The sequence below is a fragment of the Etheostoma cragini genome, chromosome 10 (genome assembly GCF_013103735.1).
Source record: "Etheostoma cragini isolate CJK2018 chromosome 10, CSU_Ecrag_1.0, whole genome shotgun sequence".
Classification (NCBI taxonomy): domain Eukaryota; kingdom Metazoa; phylum Chordata; class Actinopteri; order Perciformes; family Percidae; genus Etheostoma; species Etheostoma cragini.
This window is the reverse complement of record NC_048416.1, coordinates 11,405,197-11,423,256: the sequence shown is the minus strand read 5'-3', so window position 1 is coordinate 11,423,256 and position 18,060 is coordinate 11,405,197. Positions and strand designations below refer to the sequence as shown.

Genomic DNA, 18,060 nt, shown 5'->3' with positions numbered 1-18,060 from the left:
CTCTCCCCCGCCGGTTCTTTAACATGAGCAGAGATAATGATGTACTGATATTGGCATCACAATAAATCCCATGCTTATAAAACTTTTTTTTATAAATTAAAAGGGGATGTAAGAGGTAAATCAAGAATGTTAGTCTTATTGGTCTACGGCAATGGGTTTCAATTATGCCACCACATACTGGAAACATCTGCATTTAGATCACTCCCTCACAGTCCATAATGACATGCTGGCCTCTTAAGTTCCCTGCATGTCTGATATTTTATTAAGGTGATCTCAGATCCTAAATAATACAGGCCCCTGTCTATCAAGTATAAGTCTTATCTGGTCTGACCTAATTGCATCTGAATCCAAATCATGTGTAGGGAATAAGCCGTTCTGGAAAGTGACTTTTTTATGCCTCATAGCTGCATTTGAAGATGCTTATTCACTTTAACGAAAACCATGTTATCCCCCAAAGAAAACAGGTGTGGGGGTGGGTGTGGGTGTGTGCGTGTTTTACACAATTAATTGCAATTATAACGAAATTGCAATATGGACTAGTGCAATTTCCAAATCGCAGAGGGGCGCGATATTTAACGGCAAAATATGTGTCAAACCATTCTAAAGGAAGTATTGGGGTGCTGCAGAGACGTCCCGGCCTGCAAATTATATCCTACGGACAAAAGAAAACATCTTTGTTTGGTACTGATCCTTGCAAAAATCACACTATAATCATTTTAATTTCTTTCAATGGTAAATTTTTTTTATGAGAATAGTGATAGAAAAGCAATCATCCCCTCAATATTGTGAATCACATCGCAATATCAGTCAAAAATAATAGCAGTTAGATATTTTCCTCATGTTGTGCGTGCATGCATGCGCGTGTCTGTTGACTGGCCTGACTGACTCTCCACAAGCATGTGCGTCAACAATTTTATTCTCTCATCTTCAACTATTTGTAGGTACTTGTGTCTCTGTGTATACGTATGTATGTACGTTTGTGTGTGTACACACTATTAGGGCATATCAGGGTTTGAAGCACTCAAAGTATGAATAAATGAAGAGCTTTGGCTGTTCGAACACAAGTCTTTGCCAAGAGTGAGGACCCCCTCCAGCCTCTGAACCCATCCAGATGTCCCTCTTAGCCTTTCTCTCTCAGCAGAGACCAAAACACTAGCAAACCAGTTGACACTTAACCGTAACACATCAGCCAGGGCTCTGAGGGATGGACATTGGGTATGGTGGATAATGATGGAAAGATAGGAAATGTAGAAAAAAGGGGGATTGCATTTGTGTAGAGAAAGGAACATCCCTCCTGAGAGATGAATCCATTAAGAGTGCTTTGCCTTTTAATTAGCAGTATAATTGCCAGGTGGCAGGTCTTTTTAAATTAATTTATTTACACAGACAGTTTATATTTAGGGCCGTATCTCTAATAAAGCGGGAGATGCCACAGGCCCACTGGCAGCAAGTGCATGGTACGTTGGGATGGTCTACATTCTCCAGCAGCAATAGTTAAGCGAACCACCACCAATATGCAGACACAGAGTCGGAGGAGCAAAGATGATGCTGGGACTGCTTATTAACCTAGGCATGTTAATCCCTTGTGCTCTGTGTCTCTGGCCCGCAGGGCCTATAAGGGGTTTACGCCTCATATAAAACACATTGGCAGATGGTCCCAGACTGACATATAACACATTTTCCTTTGCAAGACTGTGTCATGGTGTAATTTCTAATGTACATGTTGTGTTCAACTGAGATGTTTAGGTGGACATGGGCTAGTTTGGGTTTTCTGAAAATAAGTTAAATATGTGTAATAGAGCCTTACTAAAGTTTAAAGAACTGGGTGTAGCGCAGAGATGAGCTGCAGAATTTAGGTCAGTGCTGTACAAAGGTCTGCACTGCAGTTTATTAAGAATTTATGACCCCCTCTGCAGGGCACCTTATGAGAATTCCATCTAAGCAGCCTGGTAAACAAATAATGCTATGTAATTGAGATTTATAATGCAAATGTGTTAGCCACCATGTAGCCCATAAATTTCAGTTTGCCTTCTCACCACATAAACACTTGCATACTCGCATACAAACACATAAAATAAGGCGTGTGTGTGTGTGTGTGTGTGTGTGTGTGTGTGTGTGTGTGTGTGTGTGTGTGTGTGTGTGTGTGTGTGTGTGTGTGTGTGTGTGTGTGTGTGTGTGTGTGTGTGTGTGTGTGTGTGTGTGTGTGTGTGTGTGTGTGTGTGTGTGTGTGTGTGTGTGTGTGTGTGTGTGTGTGTGTGTGTGTGTGTGTGTGTGTGTGTGTGTGTGTGTGTGTGTGCGCGCTTTATTCTCATGATGTATACTGACATACATAGTGTACTTTTCCAATTTGCATTCAATCAGTGGGGATTTATGGTGATCCATGGGCTCTGTTGCTGGTCAAAGTCTAATCCCGGCTCTGGCCCTAGACGCTTTACAGCAGAAGGGGTTGTAAATTACCTACTGCAGTGGAGAAGCAAAATCACCCAGAGAGTCCACAAATTCTCAGCTCAGCAGTTCAGAGGTCAGCCCTCAGCCAACTTCAGTTCCGCCAAACCAAGGGAAGCCCACCTTATTTACTGGTTGAGAAAACTTATCAACTCCCAATTGGTTGTTTTGAAAGGCATTTACCCTTGGTAATTCAATATATTGATGCTTTGTCTCAATCCTGAAGGAATAAAAAGAGTTTGGCCTTGAAAGAGACACATTTGGTAACCAAAGAGCTCCCAAAGGTGGATAATCATTTGGGAGGAACATAGACTTTTTTTTTCTTCTTGAAAGCATTGATGGTCTTGACTTTCAACTTTTTGGAAGGTATTGGAGCAGTCAGGAAGCAATTGAGCCAAAAAGCATTCAAGGGACAGGCCAAATAAAAGTCAAAGTCTGTGTGTACGTACTGTTGTGTACGTACAAGTGAATGTACTGTTTTGACATGCCTGTTAGTACTTGGCTATTCAGTAACAGCCGTGGTAAGTTGATGGTGGTTATCAGTTTTGCCTACAAGTACTACATTGAAATGCCTGACTGACAGGTGCAGCATGAACATTAAAAAATGATGAGGGCCATTTAATTGGTCCCTGTGGACACTTCTAAAGTCAGTCTTTTTGGCTTTCCCCCAGCTGTATTTTCTCCTGTCATACTCAGACTCTCTGTCTGCTTCAGTGTCACATTAACATTCCCAAGTGCCAGCGTGATTGAATTTGCCCCACGCAAATATGGAGCATCTTTTTAGCAGATGCAGTGAGGAGAAGAGATCTGGCTATCATACTATTTAAAATGAATCTCTGTTGACATTTGTAGACCATGGCAGATTTATATTTAGCCATTAACAGTAACTTAATCAGCACCAGACTGACAAAATCTAATGTACAGCACATTAACTGTTAAGCCCATTAAAGGAGAATTCCAGACAATTTTTATGTTAAACTTGATTGATATAAATTTGCAAGTACATTTGATTAAAAAAAGCCCTAACCAGATTCGGTGCAGGCAACACTGAGTAGCTGCAGCTACGCGTACAAGCTTCCACTGAGCGAAAACTGCAGTTAACAGGGCAAGTTTTAGAGTAAGGTGAACAGACTTCCCCGGTTTCTTTCCTTCCAATTTCGGGTCTGTCAGTCACAGTAAAAACCGGGGACAGATCCAGCCAGGGACAGGTCACCAACATTAACCAATTGTAACTGATAGTCGCAGACCCTACACACACAGGCTCAAGACCACCAGAGCAAGTGTTGCTCGGAGCTCAGATGTTTTAGAATGCCGTATTTTACGTTGCTAAAATTAGTGATTATTTACATGGAAGCTGGTGGGTTTAGCGAACGCAATTTCATGGACTTTTATGTTTTGGAAAAAGGATCCTAATCTTTAACAGAAAGATCAACCTACTTAGAAATTATTTCCATAATGTTGGCAGACACTTAGAATATTAATCTGAGTCTGTCAGTAGCTAAACGAGCACTTTAATGAACGTAAATATATGCTGGACAGTTATCCTAGTAACTTACGATGTAGCTTGTTTCTCTGCTGCAAACTGCAGCGATCTCGTTTAAGACTGCTTCAATGTCAAAGGAAAATTTTTCCTCTATAGTTTTTATTATATCCGATACTCAATGAGCTCTTGCAGAAGCAAGCCTGAAGCAATAAAGCAAAAGCTGTCAGATAAATGTAGTTCAGTAAACATTACAACATTTCCCTCTGAGGTGTAGTGGAGTACAAGTATGACATCGCAGCAGGGGTGATTCTAGTATCACCCCTTAAGGGGGGCTCAGCCCCTAATGAGAACAGCTCTAGGTCTAGTGTCCCCGTTTTAAGTTTTACAAAAATACTTTCAAATTCGCTGGATGTTTCCTTGTAATAATCTGACCACATATTTTACAACCTTACACTGCAAGGCTTTTATTTGACAGTCATAATCAAATAGGACTCTGCCGCTTTCTTCCGACTTTTGGTACCGCGAGGGGCACGAACCATGTTGTTGAGTTACATTTTTACAAGGAATGTCGAAATTTCTGGGTTCCCAGTCGGAAACTATTTCCGTCTATGGGAAATGCCACGGTCGGAAAGATATAACGTTATCTGCTCTATGAAAGGCAATGACAAAGACAAAAGCTAAGGACATTTACTTGATCGTTTTAACCAAACAGATTTTTTTTTACGGGGCACCTGTAGCACGTTGGCCATCACCACAATAAACATAGAGGCTTCAATGAAGAGAAGAGAGAGCATTGCAGTGCTTTGAAGCGCTTTAAAACCTATTTTAGACCTTATTTTAGGCTTGTAAAATGAAATCAGAACCAGAGTTTAAAAAAAAAAGAAATCTTTTAAAAATTAAATCGGGAACAGGTTGAATCGAGATTGTGATTTATTTATTTTTTTACAATTAATCGTGCAGGCCTACTTTGAGCTATGGATATCCAGCCAAAACACCACACATAAGCTTGTCTGAATAAAGGTTTTTGTGTTCATTTGTTTAAGATTGTATTTAATCATGGTGGGAGAACAAATTGTTGTCAGTACATTATGATATGGGGCAATTTATAGGATTGAGGCATAGTAATCTTTATACTTTTGGATATAAAATATTCTTTTTAGCGGTTTCTCTGTACCGTCTGGCTCACCAGTAGCAAGGCCAAAGCAGTACAACAGGCAAAGTCCCTCCAGGGAACATGAACAGTGGCAGTATGAATTTTCCTAAAACAGGAAGTTACTGAAAATCAAAACGCATCAGAAAATACATTTGTGTTCACCGCCCCGTGGCACCCCCCAAACAGGTTGCTGGCAGCCGCACATTAGAATGCTGCCCTGTCAGTAAATATTGGGAATTGGCATTTCCTGTGGGTGATGCGTCCTAAAAGGTCAGTGCCGGGCAGCAGCAGCAGCACAGTGGCTTTGCATCTGTATAATGGAATTCAGCAGAACTGCATGGCATTTCCAATGATGGGTTCTGACCTTCCTGATCATCATTTCTATCATGGACATTACCCAACACGTAGCAAAGTGAAATCCTTCTGTTCGACATCTGGCTTTGTCATTGATATTGCCTCATTTCCTTTCCTTATTTGGTGGCATGTGTGTTGTATAGGGAAACAGATTTTTGCTTTGGTTTACTCTGTCCTCTGAACCTGTTGTTGGAGCAATAGATTAAATATTAAGGAATCCAAAATAGCTTATGAATATGGAACATACTAAAAGTCGTCTAAGGCATTGTTCCTTGAGCGACTCAGTTAGTTAGCAAATTATAATAGTGATCTGCTATCCTTTGATTTTTCACCTCTATTTTTCCTGAGAAGGCACTTGAAGCCTACAGTGAAAAGATAAGGGCATGTTTGAAAGATGGTGACTCACCTTTTATATTAGTTTGCCTCGAAAATAATATCCACGGTCTTGTGATGAAGTCTCCGGTGCCCCTCTCCCTGCTTTGCCATCTCTCAATATTAGCTGAGCAAGCAAGGTTAACTGTCCCAGTCCATAACACACAGCATGTGGGGAAAACACAACATATATCATCAGGCTTGAGGAACATTTTACAGCAGCACTCACAAAAGACAATATCTTATTTATTTTTTTTATTTTATTTTTTTACAATGATGGCCTATAATGGTTGAAGTAAAGCATCACTCAGTGGGAACAAGAGCGATTTATTCTCACACCAAAGCAAATTTGGTTTTGTTAAATGGAAATGAATTGTTTAAGAAGTGAGGCTAGACGGGATTTTCAATATGACGGCTGTGTTATGAAGTTTGCTGCACAACCTGCAGATACAGCAACATAACACAGCTACATTATATGCCCCATTTGTTATTTGCACTATTAATTGTTCATACCATTGCATATAAAACCAGAGTTAAAAAGGTTTCTTTGTGAAAAGTGAGTTGCCTACTGATAAATCGGGAGTGCTCTCAGGCAATGAGGTACTTTGGCTCCTGAAAAGATGACCAGCATGAGAATAACACCCGAGGTAATCACTCACACAGGGCGCCCGATTTGCATTAGCAAAACAATCCAAGGTGTTCTTGTCTGTTCTTTGTGCAACTTCTGTATTCACATGTCACACTCAGAGGAGCCTTGCAGAGTTTCCTGAGTGCTGAGTGAAGCCAGCAGCTGAGCTGAGTATGAGCACAAGTGATGCTTTCACAGTGCACTGCTCTCAGCCGTCTGAATACTTCCTCAAGCTCTCATTAGCATGGCTGCTGCATTCAGCCTCATCCCAGGTCTCGCTATTGCATGCGTGTCTGTGACACACACACACACACACACACACACACACACACAGTTACTCAAACCCCCCTTCTCAACTACAGTTGAATCCTCCTGTCTATGTCTCGTTTCCCCAGTTGGATTTCCCCCTTCATCCTTGTCTTTTCTCCAATTACTTATTTTCCTCTGGTTCTTTCCTCTTTTTTTAACCTTTCTCCTCCCATTGTCTCCAGTCTCTGTCATGTATGCTGATCATCCCCTCTAGCTTCTTTTCCCCTCATTTCCTCTTGCATACCTTTCTTTAATAGAATGTCAATTTTTACATTTCCCTCCTCTCTACTTAGACCGTCCTTCTATTGATCAGGAGTGGATGGTGGTGGCAGAGAAGATTTAGTCCATTTTATAAATATTCTAAGGAAATGCATAAATGTGATGGGTTTAGTTGTGTTTGGCTTTGTGTAGATAGGCTGGGCTTCTTTGAGTGTGGTGAAAGAATGTTGTTAACCATATGTTTTGTGTCCTTACACTACTATAGCACCCCATCACTCTGTTTGAATGAGCACAGTTGTGCTGGCTCGGACGGTGTGTAAACGCATGCGTGCTTGGCTGTATATCTGGGAGTGAGTGCACTATATTCAGCCGAGTGCTCTACTCTCACCAGGGATACTGACGTGCTCAGTAGGATTAGAAGCATCCTAAGTCCGCATTTGTTTGACGTGATATCTTGATGCCAAATAAGTTTCATCCAGTTTTCCTTTCTCTCTTTAGATAGGGAAACCAAACCTTGGTTACATCACCTTTTGTGGATTTAGTGCTTTTTAATAGCAGTAATGGCCATTATTGAGAGATGTTCACCCTGTGTGTTATTTGCTCACTTATGACCAGACAAAATGCTTCTTCAGTTTGCCTTTTACACATGCAAATACTCTGCACACTTCAGTTTGTCAGCACTGACCCCACCAACTCCTTCCTGCAGAGATTCCATCAATTAAAAGATGCCGCTATTACCTCTCTTTCACCTTTTCCCTGCACTCAGAATTAACAGGTGCCAAAGGTCTCCGGGCTGCCAAGCACCTGCAAAGACTGGTGTTTCAGCCAGTATGTTCTTTTGGCTTGCTCCCTCACATGGTCACTGCTGTGCTTTCCACAGGTATTGTTAGATTAGTACGGTATGTGAAAAGCTGCCAGCCTCTGATCTGTAACCCAGTCCGTCTCACCATGTCATGATTGTTGTTGACATACTGTTAGTGTGTCAGGCCACTCTGAGATCTACAACGTGATGTAAAGCGTCAGAGCCCCATCAGGGTGTTTACATCTCTCACTTGATGAGCAGCTAACAAGAGTACTGTGGCCTAATTACTATGCTGGCAGGGGGCTTGTTTAGCAAACTAGGAAAGAGATTGGAAATGTTTCAAGGTAGAACCAGAGTCTAATTATGATGAGATGAAATAATTCAAAAAGATTGCCAATGTTAAATGACATGAATTTGTGGAGCACCTCGCATTTTGCCACTTTCGAGTGGGTGTTATGATAATTTATTGGATTTCTTGAAGTTGATGCATTTTTTTGCATGGCTCCAAAGTACTTTGTGTTGTGTCCCCAGCTGGCTTTTGACAATATTGGGATGCCTTGTTGGTAACAGGAAAAAGAGTTTTTTTCAACTTAATATAGAATTCATGGTCTCTGTTTCCTCTGAGAATAAATTGGATGTATCCAAGTCGTTTTGACTGCTTTTCCAACCCTGAGCAGTTTAGTTGCACCTAATTTATTTGCACCCAGTTTATGCTGGGATGGAGGGTTCTCAAACTTTTTTTCTTGCAAGAACCCAGATTACTGATGGGAGGTGTGATGATGACTTTGTTACATTTGATCTACTAACAGAGCTGCTGTTTACACTTTGTATCAAGTATTTTTGTTTCCAAAAAGACTTCATACAAGATTCTTACCAACACCTAAAAGTAATTGATTGACAGCAGTGTTTGCTGCCTAATAGAATTTGCATTCTGTGTGACTTGATCGTGCTTAACCCTGTGAAAAGGAGTTATCAATCTACCGGCTGTGGGCGTGCGTTTGTCATTTTGGCACTGAGCACGGCCCTAATGTGGGTGTGTACCTTACTGTCAAACTGCTACTAACTCATCTTGATAAAGTGTGAGATCATCATGCAAGAGAAGAATCCCATAAATATTCAGATTGAGTCATTCCAGCAAGTTCCAAAAAATTATTCATTATACGACCAGCAAGCAAGTAGTCTTGTAACTACTTGCCTGTATACTAATTGATGCACGTTGTCTTTCTCCCGCACAGTGCCCGGACTCTACCTGTAAGCAGGACCTGCTCGCCTACCTGCAGCGTATTGCCTTGTATTGCCACCAGCTTAACATCTGCAGCAAGGTGAAGGCCGAGGTGCAGAACCTGGGAGGGGAGCTGGTTGTCTCTGGGGTAAGTTCAACGTCATTCTAACCATGGACACATTGACTACAATCGTCATTGTGCAGAATGCCCCACAGTAGCTAAAGACTAGTAGAGCAGTTGAAATAGGGTATTACATTGTTATTATAAACTATTTTTGAGGACTGCAGTGTGGGGTCAGAGTTGGTGGGGGAACTGTAATGAAGCTACAAAGGTGGCAACTTACCAATAAAAGAGAGCGAGAAGAGCGACAGCAGATGCATGGTGTCGCCCATATACATTTTTTTTTTTAAACTAAGACTGAATGGCATTGGCTGTTGGTTGTGATTAGTTAATGATTCATTCTCTGCAGCTTATATTTCATATTGAATAAACGGATAACAGAAATAATGGCTTTCTCTGTGCTTGAAAGGACTAATGTAATGTTGACTAATTGTTTCCTACCCTTAATACGACTTAAGATAAGACTATACAAATGTTTACAGCCCCCTTCAGCATTTGTTAACCACTTATTTGCCAATCAAATGATTAAAAATAGGTAGTCTCTGTGTGCAGGATATAATGAATTCCCCCCTGCTTTCTGTGGGGTTGAAATGAGCCCATGCTTCCAACACATCCAGTTTTGTGTCACCATTGTCTCTGAGGCTCTTGTGGATATTAAATTAGTGTGACCTTTTCCCATATTGTCAAATTCCGTAAATCTGTGGTTGTATGCCAGGCAAACTCTGGTAGTTAACTCTTCCGTACAAACACTTTGGTTTCCCCTCGTCAAACCTGCTGTACAGAGCTGGACGACATAAGAAAGACAGGAACATTTCACTGTCACTACACATGAATTGGAAACCATTTACAGTACATTTAAGAAATACAGGCTTTGCTTTCTCCGTTTTACAAGGCTAACCATTTCTCTGATGTTCTCTCCTGTCTCTTCCATGTACTCAGTTGGACAGCGCCATGTCCCTGATTCAGGCTGCGAAGAATCTGATGAACACCGTGGTGTCCACCGTCAAGGCCTCCTATGTTGCTTCTACTAAGTACCAGAAGAGCAAAAACATGGAGTCCCTTAACATGCCAGCTATCTCCTGGAGGATGAAAGCGCCTGAGAAGAAGCCTCTGGTGAAGAGAGAGAAGCAGGATGACGGCCAGACCAACAGGGTCAAGAGATCCTCTCAGAAGAAGCACATCAACCCCGTGCAGGCTCTCAGCGAGTTTAAAGCCATGGATAGCATCTAGACTCCCCTGTATCGGATTCAAAAGACCACAAAATATTGACCATTGAGTTTATATATATATATATATATATATAGATAGAGCTTGCCAGTCTAAAAAAAATAAAAGGTTTTATCATATTTGCTCTACCTTTGCATAGACAGCTTGTCTGTTCGACCCATTATATTTCTACACGGCCTCATTTCTATTCCATAATTTCCGATTGTCTCTAGTCTGTAGCAGTAACTGTCTCTTCTCTGGAAAATGCAGTTAGAGGGAAATCAACTGGATGGATGCATTTGGAAAAAAATATTTTTCTTTTGTTTATTTGAGCAAGTAGCGTGGATTCCATAGATATAAAAACTAATTCCAAGAGGCTTTTGATAATTTTGTATTCTAACCAGTTTTATAATAATACTGTGGGTTTGCTGGTGTTTTCCACTACAAGGTCTGATTATGGCAAAATACATTCTGTACTGCCAATATCAACTATGCAAAATCTGTCTGCCTTCTTTTAACTTGAGCAATAACTAGTTCATTATGATGTGCTGGGCTAACTGGTCGATTTTAGATGTGTTTTGGTTCTTAAGGCCTTAAGGAACCAAAGTCTTTACATTTCCACGTGCACCTGCCTTTTCCTAACTATGCATACTTTGTTATGCCACTATAAACAGTTACAATAAGTTTAAACTGACCTGAACACTATTCTCAGTGCTAAATGACTGATATGTACCCCATTAACTGATAAATGTTTTTTTTTTTTTTTATAATTTAAGCAGCTCATGTATTTTCTGTATTCTTTTTTTCATGTTCCCAACATGCAGCAAACCAAACGTAACCGAGTATTCCCCCCCCCAGCCTGGTCCGTGGGCTTAATCGTACACTAAATGCAGACGAATTCAACCAGTTCAGTCAAACTTTGTAAATAAGCCGCAACTCCTCAGAGTGTGGGAGAACCCAGTGGGCTAAACAATGAGCAGAGCGCGTGCCGTTACTCTTCCAAAGCTGACAAGCTTCATTAACTATGAGACCAAACCCTTCCACAGTCTCAGAATGGGTCCAAATTGAGGGATCAATAAGTTTTCTCTCCACAGCTTTGAACTAGGCGAGGAAAAGGGATTTCACTGACTTTAAACTCTGCTTATTGGTTATATTCCTTGTCCTTAAGCATGAACACTAATCAAGGTTTTATGTCAGGCACAATCTTTATAGAAAACTAGAAAGCCATTGCCAGGAGTTGGAGCTTTAAAGTTAAACAGGAGAGTGTGGTTTTCTTAACTTCAGGTAACCACTGCAGGATGTCTGAGTCGTACACAGTATTCTGCTGCATAGCGGTGCATTAGTGTACAACAAGGCTTTGAAACCCTGCTGCTTTGGTCTTGGGGCTGAATCTTTGTTTTGCTCGTCTGACATCTGTGAATTATAGCAGGAGGATTATCTATTTTTCATTTTTTTCTTTTTTTTTTACTGTATAAACAACCATTTTGACAGTTTGTCTTTTGCTGTATTTGAGTTTGGATTTAAAGCTTGAGTGTTATCAAACTTTGCTGTGGATTTTTTGTTATTGAGAGCTGACTTGTTGTGCACACGTTTCTTATATTCATGTGCCTGCTTTATATCTTAATAAACAGTTCAAATTAAACCACTGTTTGTTCTTTGTCTGCGCACTGAAGTGATGTTTAAGAGATGTTCAGATATCTTCGATATCAGGAAGTACTGGAATTTATGCACTGATCCAATACCACGTAATAAGCCCCTAAAGAAAATCTACGTTCTAGTATAGTTAATGTTCTTTTCCCGTTATAACTGACTGTCAAACTGGTTAAAAAAAGAAATTTCTGTGGCATTCATTGTTTGCGTTTGTTCATGTTTCACAAAGAGTTTGACATGAGCCAGACCGACAACAAAGATGGTAGTACACAGCTGTTAAAACATAATAAAAGATATGACCTATTGATATCGGATCACTACTCGGTATTGGCTGATGCATAAGTTCAGGTATCAGAATCGGTATTGGGAAGCAAAAAATTGTATCAGACCATCTCCGTTTTTCTCCACTCCCTTGAACTTTTACTTTCCTTTATATGCTTTGTTTTGCCATTATACCACAGTTATGTTGTACTAACAAGAAAAGTTCAAGCCCCAAAGGATATTGTCAATAAACATAAAAAATATTGTTTTGCTCTCGATGGTAAAATGAGTTTTAGCACACCCCAAAATATGCTGCTGTGCATAATTAAGGTATTTAATGTATACATACAACCATAAAGTCTGCTTTACTGACTTAAGGGCTATATACAGTATGCTCTCGTAACTTCTGTAATTGAGCTGCTCGGCTGTTGTCGGTTATGTTCTCTTAAAAAGAAAGGTGCAGCTTTTAACATCAAACATAAGTCCTCTGGTGGTGTCTCCTTAGCAATAGCCTGTGGAGAAAATGCACTGAGAGACCCACGGAAGTGTACAATGTGAAGCTAAAGGTATCTGAAGCAAGGAAGTATTTGCAATGAATTGGCTGTTCTTCCCAAAGTGCTGTAGTAATCACGCGTCAGAGTCAGTGCGACTCATCACAGAGAACACTGAGAAGACAAATCCCCTTTTTCTTATTCTTACACATGCGGGTCAGTTTCAGTATCAGTTTATTTGGGTGATGATTGTTCCTTATTGAGTTAAACTAACTCATCTATTGTACATCCACTTGTTAGATATTTATAACTAACTTCGCGTTCGTTCGGATCTCTGAGGAAAAGGAGTCTGAGGGTCGAATTGAGAATTAGGAAAAGGTTTAATGCAACAGCAGTGATGAAGATGATAAGACAAAGACAACAAGACACAAACAAACATAACACTGCAACTGACAGCGGACTGGATCCACGCTTCCCCCTGATGGAGTCACGTGAAACCAGTGATGAAAAGTCCTAAGTCACACTGTTTTATCCCCTGCACCTTGGGGCGGTTCCTTTTCACCTGGCACATTCAAATCCTTTCTTATTGGTCCGTAATTATCATGACAGCAGGTCAAGTGCATCTTTGCTGACCAATGACAACCTGCCTTCTGCACCTTTGGGGGTCGTTTTGGTTGCAGAGCAAATGGTTCTGTAGTGTAAATGTGAAACTCTGACATCAACATAGTCCACTTATCACTGTTAAGTTTGAGTAACGTTATTTTAGGCTGAATCAAGCTGTCAGCTAGCGGTTAGCCGAATTAGCTGTTAGCTAAACTAACGTCGTTAGCATTCCGGTGGAGACTAACAACAGACCGTTACTGTGGACCAGATCGCACAGTGCCGTAAATCCCTGGTAAATCCTCGTACATCATGATATCATCTGCATATATATAACATATTGCACTTGCGCAGAATGGATTGTGCAGGCAGGACGGATCGTGTACCGACACCCCCCATAATCACAGCCCAATGGAGCAGTATCAGACTCATATTCTGACTAGAATCTGAGTACGACGACCTCAGGCTAACATTGTGGCAGTAGAGAGAAGATTTCCACACCATGGTCTGATGACTTTGGCAATCAAACCGTTCGTGAATGCTCCTTTACTTTAGGATGCATTTTACACACTGATTTGAGCACATCAGATGTGGAGAAATTACTAATAAGTATTTCAAAGCCAGAGGTAGAAGTAACCAAAAACACTGACTCAAATATTATGCTCAAGTGCAAGGTGAGGTATTTGGAAAATAAATGGCACAAATCATACTGATCAAAACTCATCTGAAAGGAAACACTGGAATCATACTTGGGAGGTAGCCTACATAACTTGAGTATATGTCACCCCTGTCAAATTGTATAAGATGGGTGCTGTTGACTTATTGTTGTCACCTTTTCCCACATGGTTTGGGATTTCAAGTATTATCAGATCCTTGGGTAAGAATATAGGTCATAACATCCCTTGTGGCCCAGTGTTTTGTTTAAACTACAAATAAGGGATTTTGTTTAAAGCCAACAAACCACATCTGGGTCTATAGCTGCAGCAAAACATAAAAGCGAGCAATGAAGTGGATGGATGCAGGACGACTCAACAAACATCATTGCTCCATATATTTCTAGCTTTTTTTAAAAAAGACAAAGAACAGTGGAACGACATGAACAAACTGAATAGTTATTGGAACAAAGATACACATTTTGGGAAGGTGTTTTTGGTTATACATTTGTAACTATCTCATACCAGATGATGCAATTAGATATGAAGATATTTTTATTTTCTTACTTTTTTGCAGAGTGGAGGGAATTTACAAGTGGCATAGGAGAACTTTACAACAATACTTTTAAAAGAAGAAGAAACTGTGCAGCAAATGGACCAAACTGTCATCAATTTATCATGGAGTATACCTTTTCATTTCAGACATTTTTTATGTGCCAATGCAGGAAAAGCCCAGGTCCCTCATTTGTCAACCTAACGTAGAAACCAGCGCAGATATCCTCTTACGAAAGACTTCACGTGGGATTCATGAAACGTTCGTATCTCACCAATCAGAGCGTAATAATGGAGCTGTGCTGGAGAGCGCTCGTCCCCCTAATGACTTCTCCTTCTCCTGGTACATGCTGCACCGCAAGTCCACACTAACTCAAAAAACTTGCGTTCACGAGGTCAGACCAGAAGTGAGATTTTTTTCGCAGCCTACGCTCAAGTTCAAATTGGTAATTGCCGAATTTTGCGTAGGAATCGTCGAACGCCCGTCCTTGGGCTGTTTTAGGTCGTACGCACGTTTCGTAAATGAGGGCCCCATTCCAATAACAACGGCTCCATTCCATCAAGTGTCCGATCAGGGAGTGAGCTTGCACAATGTCAGAGGTTTTAAACTACCCAACCTAAGCAGAATGCAGCCATAATTAACGTTAACAATCCCACCTGTGATTTTCCTGTTTGAACAAGTCAAGCCATGAAAATGGTCTACGATTGGGAGTGAAGCCGCCAAAATCGAGTTAGCTAGCAAACATATACTTTAAAATGTTTTGTTCGTGACCCAAACGGTTAAACTAGCAGTGTAGCACCCGAAGAAACAGAACGTAGCCTGAACTTCTAGCATATTCTACATCAGTTTCCGTGGAGCTAAGGCCTCGGCAGCTGGCATTGGTCTGCTTGTCCTGCGCCGTTGGACTAAGCATTGGACTAACAAAACAAACCGTCTGGTTACACCTAGCTAACAGTTAGCTAGTCCGTTTGCGCTGAAGTGTGTAGCCGAAATAACAGTCGGTGTTGTGGAAGGGATGCTGCTGCTAGCGAGTGTTTTCGGCCTTTGCTAAATGGACACAACTTCACACTGTGGACACATTGAGTTCCTTCCTTGTGTGACATTTTCTTTGAAACTTGTAAAAACATTTCCTCTGAACATCCGCAAGCCATGCTTTACACACCGAAGGACCGGTTAGCTAAGTGCGTAACGGGGGTCCAGCTGACCTTTGAGAGAAGCATTACCTGCAAATGACTTAACAATCAATGACAGCTGGAGGGATATAATCCTGAGATGGTTCAACACCTAACTACACTCGCTCCCCTCAGCAGTCGCAATGGTAAGTGGAATATAACAATTTTAGTTTTTGACACTGCTATTATTGTACTTTTGTCGTGGTTATTATTTTGCACATTGCACACACTAGCTGCAGTCTGCTTCTGTAAGTACTGCTTAGGTTGCTATGTGCTGTTGATGGATGTGAGACATGGATGCATTGGTTACACATATTTTGTGGTGTGTTGGTGTGTGATGTGCTTGTGTGTTTGCATTTCTGATCTGATGTCATAATCCTTCATGGCCTTGAAGTGTGGTTGATTCTCCTTGTTCATCAGCCTTGAAGCCTACTATAAATCTCCTTGCTTATGCAGTTGTGCCACAGAGTGGGACGCTCATGTCTGGTGCATGTGTTAGAATGCAGTCAAGTGGCATCTGGATGAGTGCCATGTTTCAATGAGGTTGGACTACCTTAAACTTGGATTTGTAATCCACAGACTGTTGTGTTGCTACTTTTCAAAGGAAAGTATCTGAGCGCTACTTGTACCACCCCACTAAAAAATTATCCTCCTGACTTCAGAAATGTCACTGACACCAGACCATTAAATATTCACTGAACTTGTGCTTAACAAAAATGAATCAGTATGTGGGGCCATGACTTATTGTTGTTGACTGAAAAAAAGAGGGGTAAAAAAGAAAAGAAAAGCCTAGGCACAGTCAGCATGTATGCCGTACTTGTCTCAGTGGTATTTTTAGGCTTGTACCCTAAATTCATTTTGAGGAGTGGAGTTCCATAATAACCCATTCATTATTACCTTACGGTTAATATCATGAATGGAATTTTAAAATATAACTCTTCCCCTTTATCTCTGTGTAAAGTGGCTATTAGGAGGGGCCACGTAAGGAATCAATTTGTTTACTACAATTTTAATATCCAGGGTGGTTTATATCAATCTGCCTGTAGGAAAGAAGCAGCAAAGTCTGAAACCGTAAAGGCTCCACTCATCCGTTAATGGTGATGATACATCTCCCATGTATTTCAGTGACTCGTGTGTTGATGTAGCCTTTGACTTGGGTTGACGGTGTTAATGCATGAAGAAAAGCCGAACAAGTACCCTGCTCTGTCAAAAGTTGTAATTACTTTCACTCGACCACGCACAGGTGAAAACATTATAGGACAAATAAATTTGTTGGGATTTGTATAATTCAACACAGTGTTAACACAACAATGTTGTAAAGCGAACAGAAACGGGATTGATTTTTGTCACGCTTCAAAACACTCTTTGCTGGCTCGACCTCTAGCTCACCCAGTGAGAGCCTGCACCCCATGCAGGCTGAGTCCTTTGCAGCGGCCCTGGTTCGAGTCCGACCTGGGTCTCATCCCCAATCTCACTCCCACCTTTCCTGTCTACCCATTGTCACTAATTAAGGGAAAAATGCCCCAAAAATAATCTTTAAAAAAGAAAACACTCTTTGCTATTGTGTTGTTTTGTATCAGTGGCTTCCTAATCCACAAAGCCTAATCCATTAAGTAAAGTGCTCAACCCTTTGGAGGTCACAGTGGGATTTTATAAATCTAATTTTTCATTTCATTGCAATCACTTTTTGACTTTTCATTACTGTTTACATACAAACAAATTTTAAAACTTTGCAAAATTGTCTTTTTTCGTGTGGAGTCTTGCTAGGGCCATAGGAGCCTTTTTAAAATAACAGTAGCTCTTTACTGTAGTTTTCTGTTTGCCCTCAAAAAACTTGAAATTCTTTTGCATTTAATTTCCTCTGCAGCTGTCTGGTGTTTTTGCCTTTGTGCAAAAATTTTACAATTTCTTACCAGTTAAAGTTTAACCCTCCATGGTCCAATCACAGTAACTGTCATGTTCATGTCAGATAACGTACTGTATCTTATAGGATTATGTATATGAATATAGCCTTGTACTGCATTTACTGTTGTTTCTATTTAGTTGTAGGGTTACCCCTGATTTCCACCAACTGCAGATCAGCTTGGCTCCGTGCTCGCTGTCCTTTCCTTCATTACCCACTAGGTCCGGATTTGTTCGGAACGGCTGCGGACCCATAAGATCTCGCGATTTTACGTTTGATCGTGCGATATATCAGGATGTTGTTTTTATAAACAGAACAACAAAACCTCTGACCGGTTGACTTCAGGCCTGTCTTCGCCCATTATGACATTATCAAGGTGTAGTGCAGAAAAATATGATCCGCCGTGAGCACGGTGTATTTTATTTTGAAAATTTACCGGATGTTTTATTTTGTTTTTGTGCTC

General features: G+C 40.8%; 1 protein-coding gene across 2 annotated transcripts in view; it reads left to right on the top strand.

The window, feature by feature from the left end:
- ctnna1 (catenin (cadherin-associated protein), alpha 1) overlaps positions 1 to 11,952 on the top strand; it is an 83,784-nt gene extending 71,832 nt beyond the window's left edge. The window contains exons 17-18 of one of the 2 annotated variants that reach the window (XM_034883245.1): positions 9,001 to 9,135; positions 10,048 to 11,952. In XM_034883245.1, coding sequence (XP_034739136.1) covers positions 9,001 to 9,135; positions 10,048 to 10,338 — 426 coding nt within the window. In that variant the 3' untranslated portion in view covers positions 10,339 to 11,952. The remainder of the gene's footprint in view (positions 1 to 9,000; positions 9,136 to 10,047) is intronic. The other variant, XM_034883246.1, reaches the window with a different exon arrangement.
- The last annotated feature ends 6,108 nt before the right edge of the window (positions 11,953 to 18,060 follow it).